The sequence below is a fragment of the Syngnathoides biaculeatus genome, chromosome 14, assembly GCF_019802595.1.
Source record: "Syngnathoides biaculeatus isolate LvHL_M chromosome 14, ASM1980259v1, whole genome shotgun sequence".
In the NCBI taxonomy this organism is placed as follows: domain Eukaryota; kingdom Metazoa; phylum Chordata; class Actinopteri; order Syngnathiformes; family Syngnathidae; genus Syngnathoides; species Syngnathoides biaculeatus.
In genome coordinates this window covers 5,658,176-5,681,324 of record NC_084653.1, presented here as the reverse complement: position 1 = coordinate 5,681,324, position 23,149 = coordinate 5,658,176, and the positions used below count along the sequence as shown (strand labels likewise).

General features: G+C 41.4%; 2 protein-coding genes across 11 annotated transcripts in view; one reads left to right on the top strand and one right to left on the bottom strand.

Annotated features, from left to right (window-relative positions):
• Positions 1-2,229, bottom strand: part of ttll4 (tubulin tyrosine ligase-like family, member 4) — a 33,574-nt gene extending 31,345 nt beyond the window's left edge. For 4 of the 8 annotated variants that reach the window (XM_061842594.1, XM_061842587.1, XM_061842590.1 and 1 more), the window contains exon 1: positions 2,056-2,229. The gene's annotated coding sequence lies outside the window, so the exon portion shown is untranslated. Of the gene's footprint in view, positions 1-774; positions 811-2,055 lie in introns of all 8 variants that reach the window. The other 4 variants (XM_061842589.1, XM_061842593.1, XM_061842591.1 and 1 more) reach the window with 2 other exon arrangements.
• Positions 2,230-4,333: 2,104 nt separating this feature from the next.
• Positions 4,334-17,145, top strand: si:ch211-67e16.11 (uncharacterized). 3 transcript variants are annotated; one of them, XM_061841851.1, is made up of 8 exons: positions 4,334-5,426; positions 9,712-9,900; positions 14,162-14,392; positions 14,474-14,644; positions 14,771-14,902; positions 14,986-15,152; positions 15,269-15,541; positions 16,304-17,145. In XM_061841851.1, exons 1-8 carry the CDS (start codon positions 5,090-5,092, stop codon positions 16,478-16,480), a joined length of 1,677 nt encoding a protein of 558 aa, XP_061697835.1. In that variant the 5' UTR covers positions 4,334-5,089; the 3' UTR covers positions 16,481-17,145. The 3 variants fall into 3 exon arrangements, with proteins under 3 accessions (XP_061697835.1, XP_061697834.1, XP_061697836.1); XM_061841850.1 differs by having other exon boundaries at positions 9,712-9,990; XM_061841852.1 differs by lacking the exon at positions 9,712-9,900.
• The last annotated feature ends 6,004 nt before the right edge of the window (positions 17,146-23,149 follow it).

Sequence of the window (23,149 nt, the reverse complement as noted above, 5' to 3'; positions counted from 1 at the left end):
TCAATAATTGCTGTCTGACTGAAAGCCCAATGTATGTTCACTGAATATTTCTAAGTATAAGTGTATTGATTTAATGATATAATTTAACAGTTTCATAACTTTCCAATCAATTTGATAATTATTTGATGGTTTTCAGTTTTTTTTTTTACTACATTGACATTTGACGGATTATTTATATAACATAAATGATATTTGTGAGATCTAATTTCAGTTTAATGAAAATGGATATAATTTATTGAGTTCATGTAATTTGTTAAAAATAAACGGGAAATTATCTTTTCATTTGTAGGTTCTAAAGGGAATTTTGGCCTATGTAGATGGTGTCAAGTATATTCACAAGAGCAATGTAACAAGACATGTACAGTCAGATTCCATCCATGATTGGGCAAATAAAAAAAGTTTTCACAACCCTCTCCTGAAACTGGTCATCAAGGGTCCTCATCAAGTGACCAACCTAGAAACTGAGATTCCAACTGTACTGTGACAGCAAGCACTGGCCCCACACATGGTTTTTGCAAACAGAACTCCATTCAACAGATGTTCTATAAAGCAAGCAAGAACCACTATAGAAATCATATGACTACAGCTTTAGCTGTGGTCATGCGTGAGAATTCAATGTCTGATTACAAATACCTGATTGAATTGCAGAAAAAGAATGGAGTCACCTGTATTGTATTTTAGACAACATTTTAGAGAATATTGTTCCGTAACCTACAGTTTACGATCACAAATTTACACGGAACCAACAAACAGGTTACCAGCAATGGGCCTTACATTGAGGTCTGCTTTGGTGACCCCTAACAGGACAAGCTGAAATAAAAAGAAGTTCGTAAGTAGAAGTACCACTGTAGTTATTTATATCTTATGAAGCACAGAACATACCAGTCCTACAGACTCGCGATCAACATGAGTGAATATAGCCTGTGAAATTAAATGTTTGACACCCCCAAATCTATATCACTCACATTTGAAAAATGTATAAGTGTGGTCAGTCATGCCCGCATATATAAAGTTATGGGTGTGGTCCACCATTCATGCCTGCAGATTAAAAGTTGCGGGTGTGTGTTCTGTTTGTAATTATGAGTGTACCCCTTTAAGAGCGGGGGATGGCAGTGTCAGGGAAACAAGGAAATAAAAGTAGGCTGAGCAGTGGCTCTTTGTGACCGTGTGCTTCTGTGTTTAAAAAAAAAAAAAAAAGTCAGGCTGTGGTTCACTGCGCTGGATCGGTTTTCATGTGCGCTGAGTGTGCGAGACAAGGGGCAGTTTAGAGGGAATATTGGTCAAGACTACACAAAATAAGTAATGTCTTTTAATATCTATGTATTTCTACTCGTAACTAATTTTACGCATGTTTTTTTGTGCTGACTGTGCAGATTTGCGAGTGTGTGTCTGGCCCCGTCAAATCACAGTGACTGCTATATCATCTTAAAATATTGTTAGTTGTATACTCCATGTTTTTATTTGTTTGGGTTGTCTTTTTTGCCTTATTTTATACTGGTGTCTCCAGACAAGTCAGCATTGCAAAAGAAAAATTGTTCACAACTGCCATAACTGGAAAACTAAGTCTTAAATAAAATAAAACTGTGTACCAAAGAGGAACTGCATTTCCCAAGTTGCTTTGGGTCATTTGTGATGACTTAAATGTACTAATTTGATAAGAATGGGTTATATCTAAATAAACACAAATGGGATGTGACGTCAAAGATTGTTGCTAGACTACTGTAACGTGTGCTCGAGCCCAACAAGTTCAAATGACAAGTTTGAAGATGAGTCACGAGGTGTTAGCTCATGTTCAAGTCTCATGATTTGTGGAATATTCACATTTCTTTATGCCACAGAAATACGCTAAAACAAATGTTAAAGAAGATGTAAAGTATAGCTCCATCAGACACCTGTGACTCAGTTTTTTGGGGCCGCTACCAAGCCACTTTTAAGCTAATTTTCAATCGTGTGTTTATCACCGCTAAGCCATGGCAACAAGAGCCTCCGCGCTAGGAAAGCGCAACGATAAGACATATGCTTTTGTACAAGTTGGAAAAATAACATCAAACTTACCTGCTCGTACTGAAGGTGGGGCAGCCCGTTGTTTCAGAGTTCCTCTCACCACCCCAAGAGGATAAACTGGCAGCTCTTTCACTTGTCACAGAGTGTTGCTGGAGTGACACTGGCAATGCCGACCGGACGATCCGGAAACGGAGTGACGCTTCACAGCTCGAGATCGTTTCGAGTTCGATTGCTTCCGGATAAACTAGGGACTTCCGGCTCCGACTTGGTTGGTGCGCCCTCCGCCGGCTTCCAACGTCAACACAGTCCACAAAATCATCAAAACCACGGCATAGTGGTTATCTTTTTTTTTTTTTAATAAACGTACGTACATTCTTTTAGCTTTAATTAAAATACATTTTTCAAACTACATGGATTATAATTTTTAAGTGCTGTATATTCTTTCATGAAACTATTTAAAAACGAAGTTATAACTCATCATTTTCATCATACCGCTGTTGACAAATGCGTTGCTTTTACCACATTTCATTTTTTTTAATTTACTTGTATAGAAATTATATTTGCCAGCTAAATGCAGTAGGAGAACCAAGTGGATTAATTCAGCCACTCAGCAAATAAAATAATGATTAATGTGTAGGTTTCGTTTCCCCCCCCCCCCCCCATTTGAATTGGTCTATTAGGCTTTTCTTTTTGTTATTGGCTAAAACCTTGCATATTCGCTGTTTAAGGTGCTCTTTATGAAATGCCCAAAGATGCCACGAGATGCGCAGCAAAATGATACGAAAGTGCCGGAGAAGCTAAATGCTGCAGTACAGTATCTTTGACGATTGAAGGTGCTGTTACTTCAATATAGCATTTGTGACGACATCAAAGATGAAAGCGAAAAATTTGAACGTTGGCTTAAATGATGTGAAATGAGTAAGTGGGAGTGCGTTGCAGCAAATAGCAATGTTTGTATGAGTGGGCATTTCAATAAAAGCTCACATTCACCAGGCTCAGTCTGTATGGGGAAGTGTACAATATACACACAATATTTATAGAGAATAAAAACGTGTACACGAGACCCTTGAGTATACTTTTTAAAACCTTTTTTTTCTTCCATGTAAATGTTTTAGCCATTATTATTATCTTCTTCTCTTACATGGCTTTAGAAAGTTAGAAATTAGCAATGTAAAAAACCCTACACATTTATCATCATTATTGCTTTTTTTGCCTCCTGGAGGTGGTCATCTTATTGTGGTAGAGGGGTTTATGTGTCCCAATTATCCTCGGAGCTACGTTGTCGGGGGTTTTAGACCCCTGCTAGGGTCACCCATGAGAGACAGGTCCTAGGTGCGAGACCAGACAAAGCACGGCTGTAAGACTCCAATGATGAAAGATGAAAGATCGATGTTTCCCTTGTTTCTATGTAGGTCACCGGGGGCCCCCTGTGGAGCCAGGCCTGGAGGTGGGGTTCGAAGGCAAGTGCCTAGTGGCCAGGCTTGCACCCATGAGGCCCGTCAAACACAGCCTGAAAGGGTAACATGGGTCCCCCCCCATGGGCTCACACCTGTGGGTGGGGCTATAGGGGTTGGGTGCAGTGCCCCCTGAGTGGTGGCCAAAGGCAGGGTCCTTGGCGATCAGATCCCTAGCTACAGAAGCTGGCTCTAGGGACGTGGAGTGTCATCTCTCTGGCAGGGCAGACTGCTGTTCCGACTCGATATATTCGCACTCATCTCCACACACCACTTGGGAGAATGGGCTACTGAATCCGCAGATACAGGCTGTTCGGTCCCTGTATGACCATTGTCAGAGTTTGCTCCACATTCCCGGCAGTAAGTCGAACTCGTTTCTGGTGATGGTTGGCCTTTGTCAACGATTCTGTTCATAACATTTTTGGAGTTATCCAGCAGTAGTATACACATTTCAAATCAGTATATAACACAATTCAGTGTACATTTTCTACACCTATTTAACTACTTAGCTGGAGCCTATCCCAGCTGATTTTGGGCAATAGGTGGGATACACACTGGACTGGTCACCAGCCAACAACGCCAGCCAATCATAGGGCACATGGAGACAAAGAACAATTTCCAATTGAGTCTTTAATCAACCTAAAAGGCATGTTTTTGGAATGTGTCAGGAAGCGGAGGAGACCATGCAAACTCCACACAGGAATGCCCAGTTTTGAACCTGTAACCTCTATTCTATTCTATTCTATTCTATTCTATTCTATTCTCAACACTCTTGAGTCTTTCTCCTTCCCTGCTTTCCACAACCTTTTTTGTCAACTCTGTCCTGTACTCTATCTTTCATCCATCTGGTCTACTTCCCACTTTAGTTTCTTCTCTCTTCTCCATCTCACCTTTCCCCATCAGCATTCCCTTCCTTCCCCCTCTTTCTCTCCCCCCCTTTCTCTTTCCCAGCATGCCCGACCTTGCAAGAGAGAGAGTGAGAAATAAAGAGGGGGTTGAAGAGTCGCTACAGTCCAGTCACTGAGAGCCAAGAGTGAACAGCACTAAAAAAGAAAAGAAGATGAAACATGGAATTGTCTTCCTCCTGGATGATCTTTTAACTTGTGAGCCTGACAGGAATATAATTGGAAAGGGAAAATCTTTAAATTAAAGGCAAAAAAAAAGACACTTTCTGTCCTGTGCTGGGATGACTATGGAACACAATTTTGTCTTCAACATCCAGGAGAAAAGAAGAATAAAGACAAAGACATAAAGGAAACTAAATGAAGAAAAAAAATTTGCTTGTGATTTCTCAAAGAAGAAAAAGACATTAAAATGATCCAAATATCTTCTATGAAGTATATCTGAATCAATTTTAAGCTAACAGAGAAAAAAAAAAGTGGAAGACAAAAAAGGAGATTTCAAAGGACATGTTTAAGGAGTAAAAGGGACACAACGAACCCCACTTTGGAAAAAAATCGGAAAATTAAGGAAATGGTAGTTAGAGAAACATTAGTCACAGAAGATCTAGTAACCAAGGTGTAATCCCAAGGAACCAGTTTTAAAATGGATGAGTAAAAACAGAAAATTATTATTGAAAGGCAAAAGGAGATAGGGAAAGGGAGTAAAAAAAAAGCTAAAGTGAGAAAGGGATGACAAAAGAAGACGAGAGAGCAACAATAGAAAGTGATCTGAAAAAAAGCTCAAAGACAGAACAAATCAAGAAGCAGAAGAAGCTGAGTGGAAAAATGAAACATCCTTTCCTGATTTTCACCCTCCACTTGATGGCAGTGGCATTGATGGCGAAAGGTGCGCCCCAGCTGCAGCTGGAGCGCTGGGTGCGCTCGGGCCTGCAGTCCCTGCAGTGGGACCAGTTGGACCGCTGCCTCCACGCTGCCTCTCACTCCGAGACCGAGTGCAGGCGTCTCGCCCACCTGCCTCCTTCCACTGTGGCAGTCTATGCCTCAGAACCACATACTGCCACTGCAGGTGAGAGATCAAAGGTCGTACCTTCGATAAATATTGTTAGACAGCATTCCTAAACATTTCTAATTTGAATATGTGGGTCATTTTCATGGCAAGCGGCACGGAGAACAAGCAATTAGCACGTTTGCCTCCCAGTTCTGAGGTCGCATTTTCAAACGCGGGCTTCCTGTGTGGAGACTGCATGTTCTGCCTGTGCCTGCCTGGGTTTTCTCCGTTTTCCGTTTCCTCTCATATTCCAGAATCATAAATGCCAGGTTTATTGAAGACGCTGTCTGTAGGTGTGAATGTGACTGTAAATGGCAACCAGTTCAGTGTGTACCCCGCTTGGCACCCAAAGATGAGCTGAGGGAAGCAATAGCACAGATGCGACCTTAGTGAGAAGAAACAGTTAAGGGAATGGATGGATGAATTTTATTGGTAAAGTGAACAAAACTAATGCTGCATTGATTATATATTTTCCTCCCATGTTGAAACAACCACACTTAAAATGTCTATTTTTGTTCGAAAAAGTTATTGATGGTTTAATTTTTTAGGCATTCAATAGGCTCTAACATTCCTGTGACCCTAGTGAGGATATGTGGCACAGATAATGAAGGGGTAGGCATTCATAGTATAGCCAATCCTTATTGACAGAGCTAAAGACAAAAAGCTTCATAAATATCTCGAGTTCCACAATTTACATGTTGCCCTTCAAAATCGGCAGATATAAGTGCATAGATTACTTTAGAACTCGTTAAACCATTCCACTCTATATAATCATAATGTTGAAGACATACACATTCATTCACGTCTCAGAAATAATAAATAATATTTTGCTAGAAGTGCCACGGTGGTGTGGCTACAGCGTGTGTCAATTCCCGGCCCCGCCTGTGTGGCGTTTGCATATTCCCCCCGTACCTGCATGGGGTTTTTTCCAGGCACTCCGGTTTCCTCCCACATCTTGAAAACATGCCCTCATTGGAGACTAAATTGCCCCTATGTGTGGTTGTGGGTGCGGCTGTTTGTCTCGATGTGCTCTGCAATTGGCTGGCAACCAGTTCAGGGTGTACCCTTTCTCCTGCCTGATGACAGCTGGGATTGGCTCCGGCAGTCCCACGACCCTCATGAGGTTAAGCGGCTCAGAAAATGGAGGGATGGAATGATATTTTGCTGTCTGTTATTGTGTGAACACAAAATGCTACCACATCTTAGCAGTTCAGTTCATCTATTCATCTTCAGTTCAGAGCCCTCTAGTCTTTTGCAACAACATAATGAGGCTTTCTCCTGTGAGATTAATTGTCAAGACAACTTGAGTGACAAAGAAGCTCCGTTTGTAAAAGAACAACAATAACAACAACAAAAAGGAACTATGAAGTCACTAAGATGAAGTTGTATTAGTTTTCATGGAAAAGTAATATAAAGCAATAGAAGAAAAATACAATATATCCCAGAATGCAATGAGCATTTTCTGAACACATACTGGAAATCATAACATTCGAGTTCGGACACCAAACAGTAAATATATTCTGGAATTAAGAGTTTGAAAACTTTTGTTTTTCTTCATGGAAACGATTATGAGCTTTTGATGTATAAAAAATGCGAATTATTCATATACTCACATCTGTAGAATAAATTGACTTTGAAAAGGAAATTCAGTGGTTCATGTCTTTGTCATCATTGATCAAATTATATGAAAATGACATAGAAGTGATAACTTCATGAGAAAAAAATAATCAGGTATTCAACAGGGGTTAGCATCCCTAGGTACAGTCTACTCAGAGGTGCTGGATAAAACACCATGTATTTCTAAAAATAATTCAAACATCACTGAAACTTATAACAAGGCCCCGAACATCCATCCATCCATCTTGCATGACATTTATCCTCAGTAGGTGCCTTCATTGATTTTCTTTGATTACTCCAGTTTCTATCCACATCTAAAAACATGCATGGTAGCTTAATTGAAAAGAGTCTAAATTGCCCGTAGGTTCGAATGTGAGGTTGAATGATTGGTTGTCTATTCGTGCCTTGCAATTGGCTGGCAACCAGTCAGGGTGTATATTTTACAGGGTGTAGGACAAGTATTGCTGAAATGAAAATGAAAGGAGGGATTGTATTTTTTCATAAATTTTCCATAAGAACTGGCAGGGTTAGGGATTCAAGTTAGGGTGGCAAGCGGAAGTTTCACTCATCAGTTAGGTTTGCAAACAAGGATTCATGTTCAAATTAGGGTCTGAAACTGGGGGTCAGTGGTTCAAATTGGGGACCCAAGCCTCTGGTAGGTTTATAAACAAGGTTTAGGATTTCAAATTAGTGTCTCAACACGGGGTTAGGGTGGAAAGTTAGGGTTTCAAATTAAGCTTTTTAATGCTGGTTCGGGTTTCATAAAAGGATAATTATTTCAGTTTTTGGTTTCAAAACAGAGGTTACTAATTGTAGACATACCTGACTTTGGTGCAGGCGCTGTGGGATCAGGTTTAAAGCCTGCGTTGGGGTTGCCAAGTACAGTGTTAGGGTTTCAATGTTAGAGCTACAAATCAGGGTTTCAGGACTGGAGTTTGTGTCTGGGATAGTGTTTATGTTAAGGTAATGACAGAGTCAGGGTTTCTCATTAAGGTTAGTTTTAAACTAGGATTCGGGTTTCAAAGCAGGATTTCAAACCACAACAAATGTTTAAAATTGGAGTTTCAAGCCCAAGATAGTGTCTCCAAGTAGGGTTTCAAGAGAGAGCTCCGGTTTCAATTTGAGGGATTCAAATTATGGTTTCAAGACACAATTTACACTTTGAGTTTGTAATTAGGTTAGGGTTTGAAATTTGAGTTTCATGTTCGGGAATGAAACTATGGATTCATGATGGTGTTTTGGATTCACAGTAGTGTTTCAAGCATTTTAGGGGTTGGTTTGGGCTTAGGCTGACATTAAGGTTAGAGTTTCCTTCCACACCTTTTATCGATATGTACTAGAATGTCAAAGTGAAAGTTAGATAAACAGGTAATTCACAGTTGTTGGATGGAAGAACAGTTTTAAAGTACATCCTAACCAGCTTTTCTTAATATACAGTATTTTTTAAAATGTGACTGGTTAGATCCCCTACCTCACAGTATCCAGGTTCAATCCTGGCCCCGCCTGGGTGGAATTTGCATGCATCTCCCCCTGCCTGTGTGTAGTTTTCTCCAGGGACTCTGGTTTAATCCCATGTCCAAAAAACATGCATTCATTGGAGACTAAATTGACCTTCGTTGTGATTGTGAGAGCAGATGGTTAGTTGCTTCCATGTGCCCTGCTATTGGCTGGCAACCACTTCAGGTTGTACTCCGCCTTCTGCCGGTAGATAGTGGGATAGGCTTCAGAACTCCCGCTACGCTTGTGAGATCTAAATAATTTTTCCATTTCACAGATGCTTCGACCTGACTTCATTATTCAGTCATTTGAATTGATTAAGCTAAATGTATCTACGTCACTAGTGAAGATCTCCGAGCGATCCAGACCAGTCATCAAAACAAACATGCATGTTTTCACAAGGAGGTCTTCCACACAGAGGGAACCAATCAAAAGAAAGGGCGCTGTCACAACCAAATATGGACAAAGGGAAGACAAAACTGGTTCAAATAGTTGTAGCTGTCAGGGGGGCCTTTTCTAGACATCCACCAGTATCACAAAATCAATGTTTTTTTTTCGTTAAATAATAAATTCATGTTAGAGAGTCACTCTATAGAAGTCCAGATGCCTAAAATATGTGACCTTTAACTGCAAAATTTATTCCAGTTAAAAATCATTGAATTTTGTACGGCGGCATGGTGAGGCAGCTGGAGCTCGTTGGCCTCACAGTTCTGAGGACCGGGATTCAAATCCCGGCCCTCCCTGTGTGGAGTTTGCATGTTCTCCCTGTGCCTTCACGGGTTTTCTCCGGGCACGCCGGTTTCCTCCCCCATCATCTCAGAAACATGCAATAATTGGAAACTCTAAATTGCCACTAGGTGAACTTGTGAGTGCGACTGTTGTCTGTCTCTATGTGACCTGTGATTGGCTGGCAACCAGTTCAGGGTGTACCCTGCCTGTCGTCCGGCCTGGCTCCAGCACTCTCGTGACCTTCATGAGGATGAGCGGCTTTGAAAATGGATGGAATAATTAATTTCAAATGGATTTTTTGTGCATAACGTTTTCTAGTAAAACGTCTCTGATATGTACTGTACATAGTATTACAAAGAACTGGCAAATCCCAGTTGGTTCCAGCTCTCTGTGACTCTGTACCGGAGAAGATGCATCGAGAATGGACGGATGAACATAAGTGATTTACTTTGTGATCCAGGTGTCTCTGACAAAGTTCTGGCTATCCTCCCGGACTCTTACTCCTCCAGTGGGATGATCAGCTCCAAATTCCGGGGTGCTTTCAGCATCAGCCCAATGGTGAATGGGAGGGAGAGTCGCCATAGGTACCAGCTGCCTTTACCTGCCTCCATGACCCACGACGCAGTGCTAGTGCTGGACCCGAGTCCTGGTGAGAATTTTGGACACCCTGTTGGCCTCTTCTACGTGGACCTCAATGTGACTAAGAGGAGATGTTCCCACCTGGATGGCATTTACCTGGGTGAGTCTAGGTGATTTGTGTTTCAAATCCACCATGTTTGGATCAAACACAAATTAGAATGGGACTCAGTCAAGTGCATATGTCCACAAAAGCCAGATCCTTCTGAGATACCCAATCGCTGCATACCCGTAGTTACAAAAGTGAACATCTTAACTCCTCATCTTCTTCTTTGGTGCAAAACAGACACCTCCACAAAGTGTTTTTCTTATTATGTTTGTTTAGTTAAAATGATTATTCTGCAGTAGAAGGGAACAAACCAGGTTGATGACAAAAGTAAAACTTACTGCAACATAAGAAAGGTTCTCCTTCTGGGTGGACAGTAAAATATGTGATGCAGTTCATTTATCACACCGTTTTCTATGAAATTCACCTGAGATAATATGTCTCTGAAAACACCTTCCTGTTCCTTTGCCATTATGTCTCCAGCAAGTGTGCTGAAAATATGAGTTGTTTGACTTTATTTCAGTTTTCTCAGTTATTTTTTTATACTTGTGTGTGTGTGTGTGTGTGTATGCATGTGTGTGGATAGATAGATAGATAGATAGATAGATAGATAGATAGATAGATAGATAGATAGATAGATAGATAGATAGATAGATAGATAGATAGATAGATAGATAGATAGATAGATAGATAGATAGATAGATAGATAGATAGAGATAGATAGATAGATAGATAGATAGATAGATAGATAGATAGATAGATAGATAGATAGATAGATAGATAGATAGATATAGGAGTGTGGAGGTGAGGGTTAGGTTTTATAATGTGAGATTTGGAAGTCAATCAGCATCATGGAATAGGTAGAATGTGCTCAACATCAAAATTAATTACAATGCATGCACACACTTTAAATCTTTGAAATGTAGTCTACAGTATTCCATTTACTGTTAAAGTGGTACAAATTGTGAGTAAAGTTATTCTACTTCACGGTCTTGTAAATGACAAGTTGTTTTTATACTTATCGTCATGGTGGTATTCCAAAGTGAGTGTATTTTATTTAGTACGTTTGAAAATTCTGTCTTTAACAGTAGGAGAGGAGTCAGTGAAACTGGGGGATTTTTAAAGCATCCTTCTATAGCTCATTACGTTCTGCAAAATGTTATCTTCCCTGGGCCAGTAATACACAAAGATGTTTCAACACTCAAATACTGCAACGTTGTGTACAACTGTATCTAATTGGATATACAACAAGAGCTTGACGACAAAGGCAGTCTTAAAAAGGTACAGTATTAATTTAATGTGATATGATTTGTGGTTGTAGTTTGCAGCGTTGTACAATGCTGCGCCCCCACTTATACTAAAGCTACAAACGTAAACACATGAATTATTAATACATGAACAGGGTTATCATTATCAAAGCTGTTTTTTTTCCATTAATTTTATATTGACTCTTATTTTCCAGTGTCCTGGTCCATTTGAGGCATGTAAATCAAACGTTGCTCATGGGTTGACATGACAACATGCAAACTCGTGTTATTTTGGTGGGTTGAATAATAACACATCACAACAGATATAAAGGGAAAGCAAACAAAGTCCTTCAGGATAAAATAGTCCAGTCGGGAGGGACAGAAAGTGAATATCGGATCTCTGCAAACCCACTAAAATTAACCTGTGGAGTTCAAATTACTGACCCCCACTTTGGAAAGGGTTGCATCCAGATGTTCAGGTAGATTTGGCCTGTGTGCCTCACGAAGATACACCAGTGAAATATTAAAGGGCTACTGTCATGAAATGGATCATTTTTAGTATGTTATTAATGAAAAAACGTCAGCCAATATGTGCCCATGTGTTTTTTAACCACAAAACATGATTTTGACGTATACAGCTTTTTGTAACTCCTGCCATGAAAATCCTCTCGAGGGATTTGTTTTCGAGAACAAGCAGGAAGTGGCGTAAAGGACAGTGGCGCCCCCAAGTGAACTCGTTTATTGTCATTAGTTTTACCTCCGGGAAGGTAGCTCGTTGTTCCTTTGTGTTAGCCAAAATGCCGGCTCATTGCCCAAAATGCCAGCTCATTGCATTGCTGGACATTGCTTGAACACTCGGGAGACTGGATTTACCCTTCATAAGTTTACAAGAGACCCGGTTCATTGTGAAAAATGGATTGTACGGGTGCAGAGGATGAGAGCTTTGTGGGTTCCGAATGACAGGTAGGTGTGTACACAGCTACTAAAAAAAATAATAGTTTGGGGCGGACCACGTAATCGGTCTCTCATAACGTAACAAAAGATCCGCGTACGAAATATGTCGATGTGCGCGTCGGACGGCGTCAGGCTGGTGCGTGGATGGCGGCGAATCTGAAGAACCCAGCCAAGAATGCCTCACTCAGCCTCGTGCGCGCAATAATGCGCCCCAGCTCGACGGTGTTCATCGAGTACTGCGGAGGCTATGAACATCCCCCCAAAGCAGCATGGCTTGACTCCATTATATGCCACCACGGCGCCAAAAATCAGCCACACCGGCCGAGGCGCCGTGTTCGGCGGTCACGGCTTCTGCGAAGGCTGCACGTCGGGCTTTGCTGACAGGGGTGACTCTGAAGAACCCAGCCAAGAATGGCTCACTCAGCCGCGTGCGCACTGGAAAGCGCCCCGGTTCAATTGTGTTGTTCATCGCTACTGCGGCGTCTATGAACAACCCCCTAAAGCAGCACCACTCAGCTCTGTCATAAGCCACACCGGCTGGCTGCAATGAGCCGCGATGGCTCATCTCCGCCGCGAAAGTGGATCGGATGGGATGGGGTTTGGCTGTGATCGCATATCATCTAAATATGGCTCGAAACAATAGGGTAATATTGCCCCAAGGGCTCGAAACAATAGTGTTATATTGCGCCGGTAACTTCACTCGGTTGTGTGGCGTTCTCCTTTTCAAAAAGAGCTTCTGTGTCACGAGGGGCGCGTTTGTCTCCCATAGTTAAGGTGGACCGCATGTTTTCATTGCCGAATGTCCGGGTGAGGTCACGGACGGAGGATGCAGCCAATATGGCGACCACTTGGATATCGTAGAATGAAACTTCTGCAACTTTGTGCAGGGATGACGCGTTCTCTGCTCCTTCTTTTTTCGTATAGACATTGAAGTGAATAATGTTATATGTATTTTTCATTACAATATCTATTTTAGAACATTTGTAGGACACTTGGGCTTTAATATATGCACAGGCACACAAGGGTAACCCCCCTGCTGGTTGACAGGGATAAATTTGGCTATCTTTAAACCTCTTTTAACCTGAATGGGAAAATTGATTCCAAAAATACTTTGAGAGATAGAAATCCAAAACAGAGGAAACAAAAATGCCCAGCATCAGTACCATTATAATGCAACAAAAACCCAGATGAGAGGCTTTGACATCCGCAGGGCAAACAATCTTTCCCAAAGTGGAGCCTGTAAAGTACTCACAGTTAGAAGAATGATAGTAAACCTGTGGGAGCCCAAAGAAACAATTGTAAGACTCACCTGAAACAGTTCAACATCACATCCTGCAACTAGGAGGACCTTACGCTGAACAGGCACCACTGGACGAGTGTAGTGAATGAGTCTGTGACACGCTGGGCCGCGGCGGCAAAGCGGCAATAGTGAAAAGACAGACAGGAAAAGGCTCCACCTACACCTTGTACTTCAATCTTCCCATACCCATACTACAGCAGTATATGCGGATCAATTATTGGCCTCCACAGCCACCTTAAAACCCCCAAATGGGACAACCCCACCGTAAAAGGAAACTCTTACTCAAACATTAAAGATTGCAATGAAGACTAGCTCACATCATTCACAATCACCCTGCCTGGCGATCTTGTCTACATTTCCCCTTTTCAAGGACAGGCTCCAGCTTCTAATGTGACTTGAAGGATAAGCAGCATAGGTAATGGTTGCGTGGATGAATGGATGGTGAGATGGAATTATGGATGTACAGAGTTATAGTACACCCTGTGTCACAACTGGAAATGTAATGTTTCAAATCAAGCAATTTCTGACATCACTTCATGAATGCAAATTGGAATGAATGAAGAAGAAATGATCTATCACCCTTGACTCGAGTCATATCCTGCATGACCTTGACTGTAAAGTCATAGGTCCTTCTTCATGGTTCTTACAAAGGAACAATGGTTGTCATCCCATTACAAAAGTTTCAAGAACTCTTTGAAACATTTGTATGCATTGTATGCACTTTCAGGAGAGGAGTGCTTGACTCAGGCATTGAAAGGTCGGTGTCAGAACCAGCTGAAACGTCAACAGGCTGGGCCTGAGAGGCTTTTGGGTCATGGGCACAGCTGGCGGGTGGGCGGAGCTCCACGTGGAGGTACCGTTAGCAGTCCGGTCAATGGACGACTCTGTGAGGTCCACTTCCTCCCCTTAGTAGTCGGAGTTGGAGATGGCAACCAGACCCAGAGACTTAAATGTGTTGGTAAGTTTCGATGCTCTAGAGCAGAGTGAGGACGTGTTCATGTGTCATTTTGAAGAGACCTCATATCCTTGTTTACAACAGATCATGCAGAATTTTCCAGGTGCCCTCAATCGGTACCTATGGGGTCCCCCAGTTTGCCTATCTCCAGCTGTGAACTGAACAAAAACACCAGACGTTGTCACCAGCAGCCATTGGCCACTCACCTCTCCTGCCGTCTTTACCAGACATGCGACCATGCTGTGCTTATCTCTGGTATGGGTTAGTGATGTGCAAACGAATCTGCGCACGGTTGCCATTTCGTCTCAGTCTCTAATAGAAAGTTGTTGGAAGACCAATCCTTTCATAGATCAGGTGACAGTTTTGTTTTTTTATTGCCAGGGGGGTGGCGGGAACAGATGACATTCCAACGGCATGTGCATAATCTTCAGAAGTTTTACAGAATGCTCCGGATCAATGGTTTCCACAAAGACCATATAAAGACATTTTTTGCCAGCAGTGGTCACATTTCAGGTAAGTTCATACAGACATTAGTATTACTTCATTCTAAATGTGACAGTGTGAGTAACTTATTTGGCCATGTTCTTCCACTGCAGAAGACCTGGAGGGTGCCCACTCAGCCACGGAGAAAGCGGTGATCCGCAACCATGTGTCATATGTCTGCAGAAAACAGCACTGCGCCGACTCACTGGTGCTCTACCTGAACTCGCCAACGCGCAACGACGGCACTATGCTGCTGTGGGATGCCAACCTCAATGGCATTGTAAGATAGAGGGAGATACGAACCCAGATACAGTTGTTAGTCAGATTGAGGCAGCGCACCAAGAAACTAAAGTAAAGACTTTAACCTGTTCACAATTACCTGTTTCTCCTTTCAAGGCTGATCTGAAAGAACGCTACTCGGTCAGCGAGCTGTTGACTGATCTGGCTGGCTGTAGGGCAGCCCGCGTTTTGTTGTTCGTGGATCAGAGCTACAGCGGTGTTCTGTTCAAAAGGCTGCGAGGCTCCCAGAAACATCTCAATGTAGTTCTGATCCAAAGCCAGAAAACGCAGACACAAAACTACCAGAGCCAGAGTATGAGTACAGGCTGGGAGGACAGCACCTGGGCTCACATCGGACCCTTAACCTGCTTGCTGGACCACCTGGAGAAGGTATTATATTGAGTCGAGCTAAACACCACTCAAAGAAAACTTACATGGAACACTTTTTCATTGTTTTACATCAGATGTTTTCTCAATTATTAGAAAAACCTAAGTAATGATGCAGCAGTAACAACAGTGGATTAGAACATTGGTTCTCAACTGTTGTCACCCTGGAACACGAATTTTTCTATTTTTGCCAAATTACGAACCACTTTTACAGATTTTAGGCACAATTAAGGGCATACATTGCTCAGAAATATCCTTTGAAAATATATGAATGTCATATTTTCAAACTTAACTATATCATGCTTACATGCTTAAAGTGCCTTTTAGAGCATCCTATTAAGAAACTGAGGATGACCATAACTGCGTGTCCAAAATTCAGTGTTTTTGCAGGAACGTGTTCTCTTTAGGAAAGTGCTACATCATTATTGTGCCCTCTTTTTAGGAAGTCTGCAGACTAAAGCAATTCACAGTTTTAACAGTCAAAATAATGTCTACCCGCTAGCTCTTTGAGACCCACCTAAAATGGCTTTGTGACTCACCAGTTGAGAATAACTTGTTTACTATTTCTACTACTAAACGACTTCAAAGTTTTTATTTAATTATAAATCCTTTGGTGTATCAAAAATATTAGTCTTAAATTAATTATATATTTGATGTTATGGTGATAGCATCTCTCAGTATTCATACACAATTTTCAAGAAAACTTTGATCAATTTCAAGTCCATCGAAATTCTCCTGATAACAATACTAACAACCTGATTGTAGACTGCGGGTGCTTCCCACCTCCTGGACCACTGGGCCGGGCTCTTAAACATCACCATGGCAGGAGCCCCATGCAATGCTACACCACCACTGACGGACAGCGAGATGCGGCGGTGGTACCAGGGATGCCAGAACCTGCCAACCGCACTCTGGCACAGGAAGTACCGAAGAATCAACTAAAAAAGGGACAGGCCCCCTCAGAGGCTGACCAGAAACAGAGAGAAATAGTGGGAAAGACCTCACGTGCAGAGAAATTATATTGTTAGCGTTTATCACATGCATGTGTAGCTGGACAATAGGTGCAATGCGCGTGGGTTTAGAGTGTGTTAGGTTGTGTGTATGTTTTGTGCCCTAATGCTGAACTCGGACAGTAACCATGGAGATGACAGCTCACCCCAAGGGGTGTCCTGAACCTGAACGCCATTTGTGCTGATATGTATATGTGTGGAGGTTCAGCAAAAGGACACTCACTTGGGTGTGTGCGCGTGTGTGTGTGTGGTGGGCATGCGTGTGCGTGCATGTCTTTAACGTTTCACAACAAATCGCTTGTCTCCTATTTTTGTCCACATAATTTTTTCTTTGTTTCCTCTTTTTGTCCATCATTCAGCACTCACTCACACCTACTCGCCTTTTAATTAATTAATTTTAAAAAAAATATGACCTCATAGACTTAGCCTTTTGTCCTTTTATTCTATTGCCCATCCTGCTGTACTTTACTTGGACTTTGTTCTCAACTTTATTGACTGTTATCTTTTGGCAAAGAAATTGAGATTTTAACCCAGAACATTTTTATATTCACTATTTTATTGTATAGTGCCATATTTCCACAACTAGTGACTGAAGACTTTGAGGCAGACTTTAGGCATCCTTTATTTGTAAAAAAAAAATTAATAAATAAAAATGTGATTTGGGAAATACAGAATAGGGAGTGCTATTCATACGATACCGAACTAACTTGAACTTTATGCAAGTCAGATCACTCACAGTCTCTATGCCCCCCCCCCACCCCAAATAAAATGTGTGAAATACAAAACACTTCTATGGTTGGATCGTGTACGAGTTCATTGCATGCCATTCGTACTCGTGAAACATTATACGCCAAGGGAGTCATAAACCCTGTTGATATTAAATGAAAATACCATACCAGTATTTGACAATTGATACTAGGAGGAGGCGGTACAGTGATGCAACTGGTTAGAGTGTTGGCCTCACAGTTCTGAGGACCAGGGTTCAAATCCCAGCCCCGCCTATGTGGAGCTTGTATGTTCTACCTGTGCCTGCGTGGGTCTTCTCCGGGCACTCCCGTTTCCTCCCACCGCTAGATTATTTTAAGATTCTGGATCGTCTGTGAGTGTGAATGAGAGTTTCAGTGCTTGTTCGTCTTCATGTCTTGTCAGTCTTTGTATCCCAGATCCAGTTCACCTGTGACCCAAATGAGGAGTTGCACTCTTAGAAATGGAATGGTGTATGAAAAATTCAATTGGATGACAATTATTATGGAGCAACAGCAGCTTGGAGTCTACTGGAATGCAAATAAGACATCATCATCATCTTTAACATTGTGCAGGGAACTCATTTACAACATGAGTAGGTTTTCACTCTTTCACGTACAGCATTCTTTTGATGGGAATGAAATACATTTGGTAGATTCCACTATTTTGGTTAGTAGCTAAAGTAGTTACAATGGGTTACAAAAGTTAACCCTTCCATATCTGTGTAGCGATGATAACCACTATAAGCAGAGATAATTATGAGGTGTGTCAGAAAGGTTCCAAAGCCTGTCACAAAAATATATATTTTTCCCTTTCAATGTCATTGCCCTGGAGTATGTACTGTATCACTGTGAGCTCAGCTATCTGTAGGCGCTGAACATTTTTCCACGTTATTCTCTATGTCATATTGTTAAGCAATCAGAAGTGTGAATAATGATGAGACCAGTGAGGCCAGACTTACTAGGGGCCTTCGGGTATGACACAAAGGACCATATATATAGTATTTGATGGAGGTATTGATATGTTTTAAGTGGATGACTGATGGGGAAATGGCATATTGAGGGACAGCCACTACTTGAGGAATTATGGGGCAGGTAGACTGAATTATTCCATTTAGCTGATGCACCCCACCCCTTACCCAAAAGTAGCAGGAAATGGCTCCAGTTCATTCTAATGAGGACAAGTGGTATAGAAAATTGATTAGTTGTTGGATGTTTTCCCAAGAAAAGATGTTTTACTTGGGTTCAATGACTTCCCTAAAAGCTGAAAAACAATGGTGAGAAGTCAAAACGAGATCTTGGTTTTCACGTTTGACATACCAAAATTATAGCAGATTTTAAAATACAGAGGTGTCTTCATGTGCCGAAGAGTGAGGGACGCTGAGGACATGGACGGAGAAGCTGAGATTGGCCTGCTACGATCATGATTAAAATATGAAGCACTGAGACTGCCCTCACTGCTACACTGGCTGCGCATGGCTTTTTAATAAGGGCACTGTTCCTGTGTGTGTGTGTGTGGTGTGTGTGTGTGTGTGGTGTGTGTGTGTGTGCATGAATGCTGAATCACTTGAACAAGTGCAGACACTCTGGTAGGAACTCATCACTGTCAACATGTTGTGTATCTTTTAATCGCTGCTGTGCTGTACATGACCTCTTGCTATGTTGTATTTTTTGGTCTTGCTCAACTAACCAGAGACACTACATGGACAAAAGTAATCGGACACAATCCAAGTTACAATATGTGCAAAGTGAAGTTGGGCAAACCTTTCCTCGTATAACTGTACTTTTGATGTGTCTATTTGAATTTTTATCTTGTTCATTCCAATAATGATTGATGACCTTGTTCTTCCAGACTGGACTAACAGGGAACAGACTAAGGCCTTCTCCAAACAGAGTCCTTAGTACTTATTGGACTAGTCAAGTTGTGTTTCTGAATCCTTTTGTCCACATCGTGCATGACAACTGTTTTTTGTGTTGATGCTTCTTCACAGAATCTACAGCAAAAGATGGATGCTAAGGAATCATTACCAAATGTGTTGATTGACAGATTGGTCCAAGCACCCAGTTTGTGTCCAAAATGTGGCTGTGTGTGCATATTCACATGATGTTTACAGATTATAAAATGACAATTAAGCAGAAATGTTTCTAGTGGCATAGAGTATTTCACAGAGTCTAGTCAATAAAGAGCTTATAGAAACCTATATATACTCTGTCTGTGCTCTATTTATGCTGTGCTTTTCCTTAACCCTTATAAGTCTAAATTAATGGAAAGATCCAATTGAATGTTTATGAGTGCTTGCTTCCGTTTGGTTTCTCCCATTTAAGTGCTGCTGTTTAGGGGCACCTCTTTGACCCCTCCCAATTGGGCACTCCTGATTGGGTGCTCCTGACCAGGCGCTTGGCAGCATGGCAGTGTTTAGTCAACAATTCACGTGTTCCCAACAAAAAAAGAGAGTGCATAAATATAATAAAAGAATGCATGAATAATCATATTGGAACCGTGTGTGAATGTAGTGCGCTAAAGATCAGTTATCCAAACATCAAACTGTGAAGAAGAAAAAATGTGCATCTGGACTACCAGAAACTATAGTATATTACTGACAGGCTAGTTTGGATACCATATTAGAAATGAATTGTTAGTGCATTGTCAAGTGTTCGTTTAACATTACAGAAAATGCAACATTCTGTAGCTTGTTGAGTTTATCTGGCAGGGTCCATTGAGATACTGTTCTCATAGCAGCCAGCCATCTGTCTCTGTCAAAGTCACCCTCGGGCCGCTCATATAGTTTTACTCCAAATACTGACCTTTGACACAGGCACTCATGAACCATCCAGGATGTTTTTACCAAAACAAGACCAGTAACACAACCGGCTCAGCAAATAATGAGCAGCTTGAATCTTTGAAACAATGGTACTAAACTCAGTGGGTCACGTAAACACACAATTTAGAGAGCAGAGAGGTTCAGAAAAGGATCCTTGAATCCATTTATGCATCCTATTTCTGAGAAGATTTGAATTGGAGTTGCCTAGATCGGTTTAAACTGTTCAAAATTTGTAAATAAGGTATGATTACTCAAATAGTTGACATCCCTCTATTAGACCACTTAAGGCTTTTACCCATCAGATGGAAGAAAAACAGGTAGCTGTTTATTGTTTCAATTAATAGATGCAATTCTTCACAGATGAGCATTAAGTGTTGAGCTCATTTGAAGGAAACAGAAACAGCAACACACAATGTGCCTCTAATCTACTTGCATTTCTCCATAATAGTGTTTCTTAAAATTTTTCTTTCCTTTTACTTGACACAAATTTATATTATTCTTAATAATAAGTGTGTTGGTGGATAAATGAAGGCCAGTCCCATAATGACACCTTTCACCCCTAGTAAATAAGTGCATGTTGGATATTGCTATTTTTTCATTTATTTTTTGTATTACGGAGTTAATTTATTAGTTTTATGCTGTGTTACGTCAAAACAAGAAATGATGGTTGAATAAAAACAGGCTGGCAAAGGCCCTTGCCTTTATGCTTAAAAAAATGCTCTAAAACAGTCATGCAGACTTGAAGCGACTTTACTATGAATTAATAAAAACAAGTCTGCTACTGTCTGCCTTGCCAGACGAAGCAAAGGAGAGTGAGAAGTTTCAAAATAGATGATGCAAAGAACTGAAGAATGGGGGAGGCTAGCAGGAAGTACTTTTTTTTTAAATCCCTATATATATCCATCAGTCCAGCCATTACCTTTGCCGCTTATCCTCACGAGGGTCGTGGGTGGCTGGAGCCTATCCCAGCTGTCAACGGACAGAAGGCGGGATACACCCTGGACTGGTTTCCAGCCAATTGCAGGGCACATGGAGACAAACAGCCACACTCACAATCACACCTAGGGGCAATTTAAAGTGTCCAATGAATGTTGCATGTTTTTGGGTTGTGGGAGGAAACCAGAGTGCCCGGAGAAAACCCACGCAGTCACGGGAAGAACATGCAAACTCCACACAGATTGAACCCGGGACCTCAGAACTGTGAGACCAACTCTTTACCAGCTGAGCTACGATGCCACCGGCAAAAGTACAGTACCGTATGAGTCTTTTTCCCCCGACTGCCCAGTGCATAATAACCTTAAGAGTTGCAGGTATTGACATGGAAATCATCATCTATTGTCTGCGCCATGTGTATATGTTTTTTTTTTTTTTACGAGTTTTTTTCAGAAAGTTGACAGTTATCTTTAGCAATGATTAAAATAATTAATGGGTGGCCGCTGTTTTACAAGGCCGCTTAGGACAGCTCTGGGATGGGATCAGTTAACATGGATGCTTATCATATCATATATTAGAACATGTATACAGATATATTCAGGTCTGCAGTTTCAAATGAGTCATCTGTTCATGACCCATTGACATTGTGCAGCATGGTTAAAGTAACACTGGAGAAAGCCCATAAACATGGATATTAGTAGTAATCAGTACACCAACAATATTCGAACATTGAGACAAATACATATAGACACACACGGGTCTCTTGTCTCTGATGTTTTAGCGATTGTTTTGCTGCAAAATACTGTACGGTAGTTTTATGTCTCTAAAGCCTGATCAGTTTATTGCACACGGTTGTGAAGGTCCTGATTATTTCCATTAATTTTAGAGAGTCACCATTTGGTCAAAGAAAAACAAAAAAGGACGTTTGTGTGTGAACCCTGTGTGTGAGAAAGGAAGTCTTCCTACTCATCTCCTATATCAAAGAGCTGTACGGCTCAGCAGTTAAAGTGGCCCCTCAACTGTGTGTGCGCACGTGTATGCCTGTGTGTGTGTGTTGTATTGGGGGCCTCTGGGCCAGAAAAAGACACCAATAGTTTTCAGGGTACACATACAAACATGCACAGACATTTTGATTTGCACAGGAAGCACAATTAGTCAAGCATGTCACACAGGCATACACGCACGCGTACACACACACTCATGCACATGCACAAACACACAAAGATAACAGAAATTCTTACATTTCTCTCTGTGGGTTTCATTTCAACAACAGGCAGAAACAGTTAGAGTCTGGTGGATTAGCATGCAGGATATATCATTTACAGTCTTGTGAAGATCCACCCATCCATTTTCTTAGCCACTTATCCTCACAAGGATTGCAGGAGTGCTGGAATCTATCCCAGATGTTATCGAGCAGGAGGCAGGGTACACCGTGAACTGGTTGCCGGCCAATCACAAAGCACAATAAAACAAACAACCACACACACTCACAATCACACTTAAGAGCAATTTAGCGTCCCCAATTAATGCATGTTTTTGGGATGCAGGAGGAAAGTGAAGTGCCCAGAGAAAACCCACACAGGCATGGGGAGAATATGCAAACTCTACAAAGGCAGTACCAAGATTTGAAACCCAGATCTCAGAATTGAGAGGTTAACGGTCTAGCCAGTCGTGGCACCGTGCCGCCACCAAACTGACAATATGCCTATAATTGTGGTTGTAATATGTAGTGGTGTACAATTGTACTGCATTCTACCAAAAGGTGTTTCTATGAACTTAAATTATTTAAACCAGTACTTATCTGAATTAGTGCCACCATGAACAATTTAAACACAAGACAGACAAGAATCAGATTCTCTTTTAACTTTTGCGTAAATTTTTGGGTGTTTCCGTCAAGGTTCTGATGAAGTTCTGTCTATGGTGACATTTACCAGAAAATAAAACATTGAAAAGTGTTGTCAAATCTGGAAAAGGTGGAGTTTATAAAAGGATTTCTAAAAGGCTGAATGTAACTTTAAGATGCCATCAGTTGCAGTTCTGCTCGCATGACAGTGAGGCTATTTTTGGATGGCCAAACTCAATATTTAATCGAAAACCTGGGTC

What these genes read in the sequence shown, in the direction of transcription:
- si:ch211-67e16.11 (XM_061841850.1), top strand. Translation starts at nt 5,090, where the DNA reads ATGACAAAAGAAGACGAGAGAGCAACAATAGAAAGTGATCTGAAAAAA. An exon ending in CCAGAGACTTAAATGTGTTG is followed by an intron (nt 14,393 to 14,473) that starts GTAAGTTTCGAT and finishes TGTTTACAACAG; the next exon opens with ATCATGCAGAATTTTCCAGG. An exon ending in TGCTGGACCACCTGGAGAAG is followed by an intron (nt 15,542 to 16,303) that starts GTATTATATTGA and finishes ACCTGATTGTAG; the next exon opens with ACTGCGGGTGCTTCCCACCT.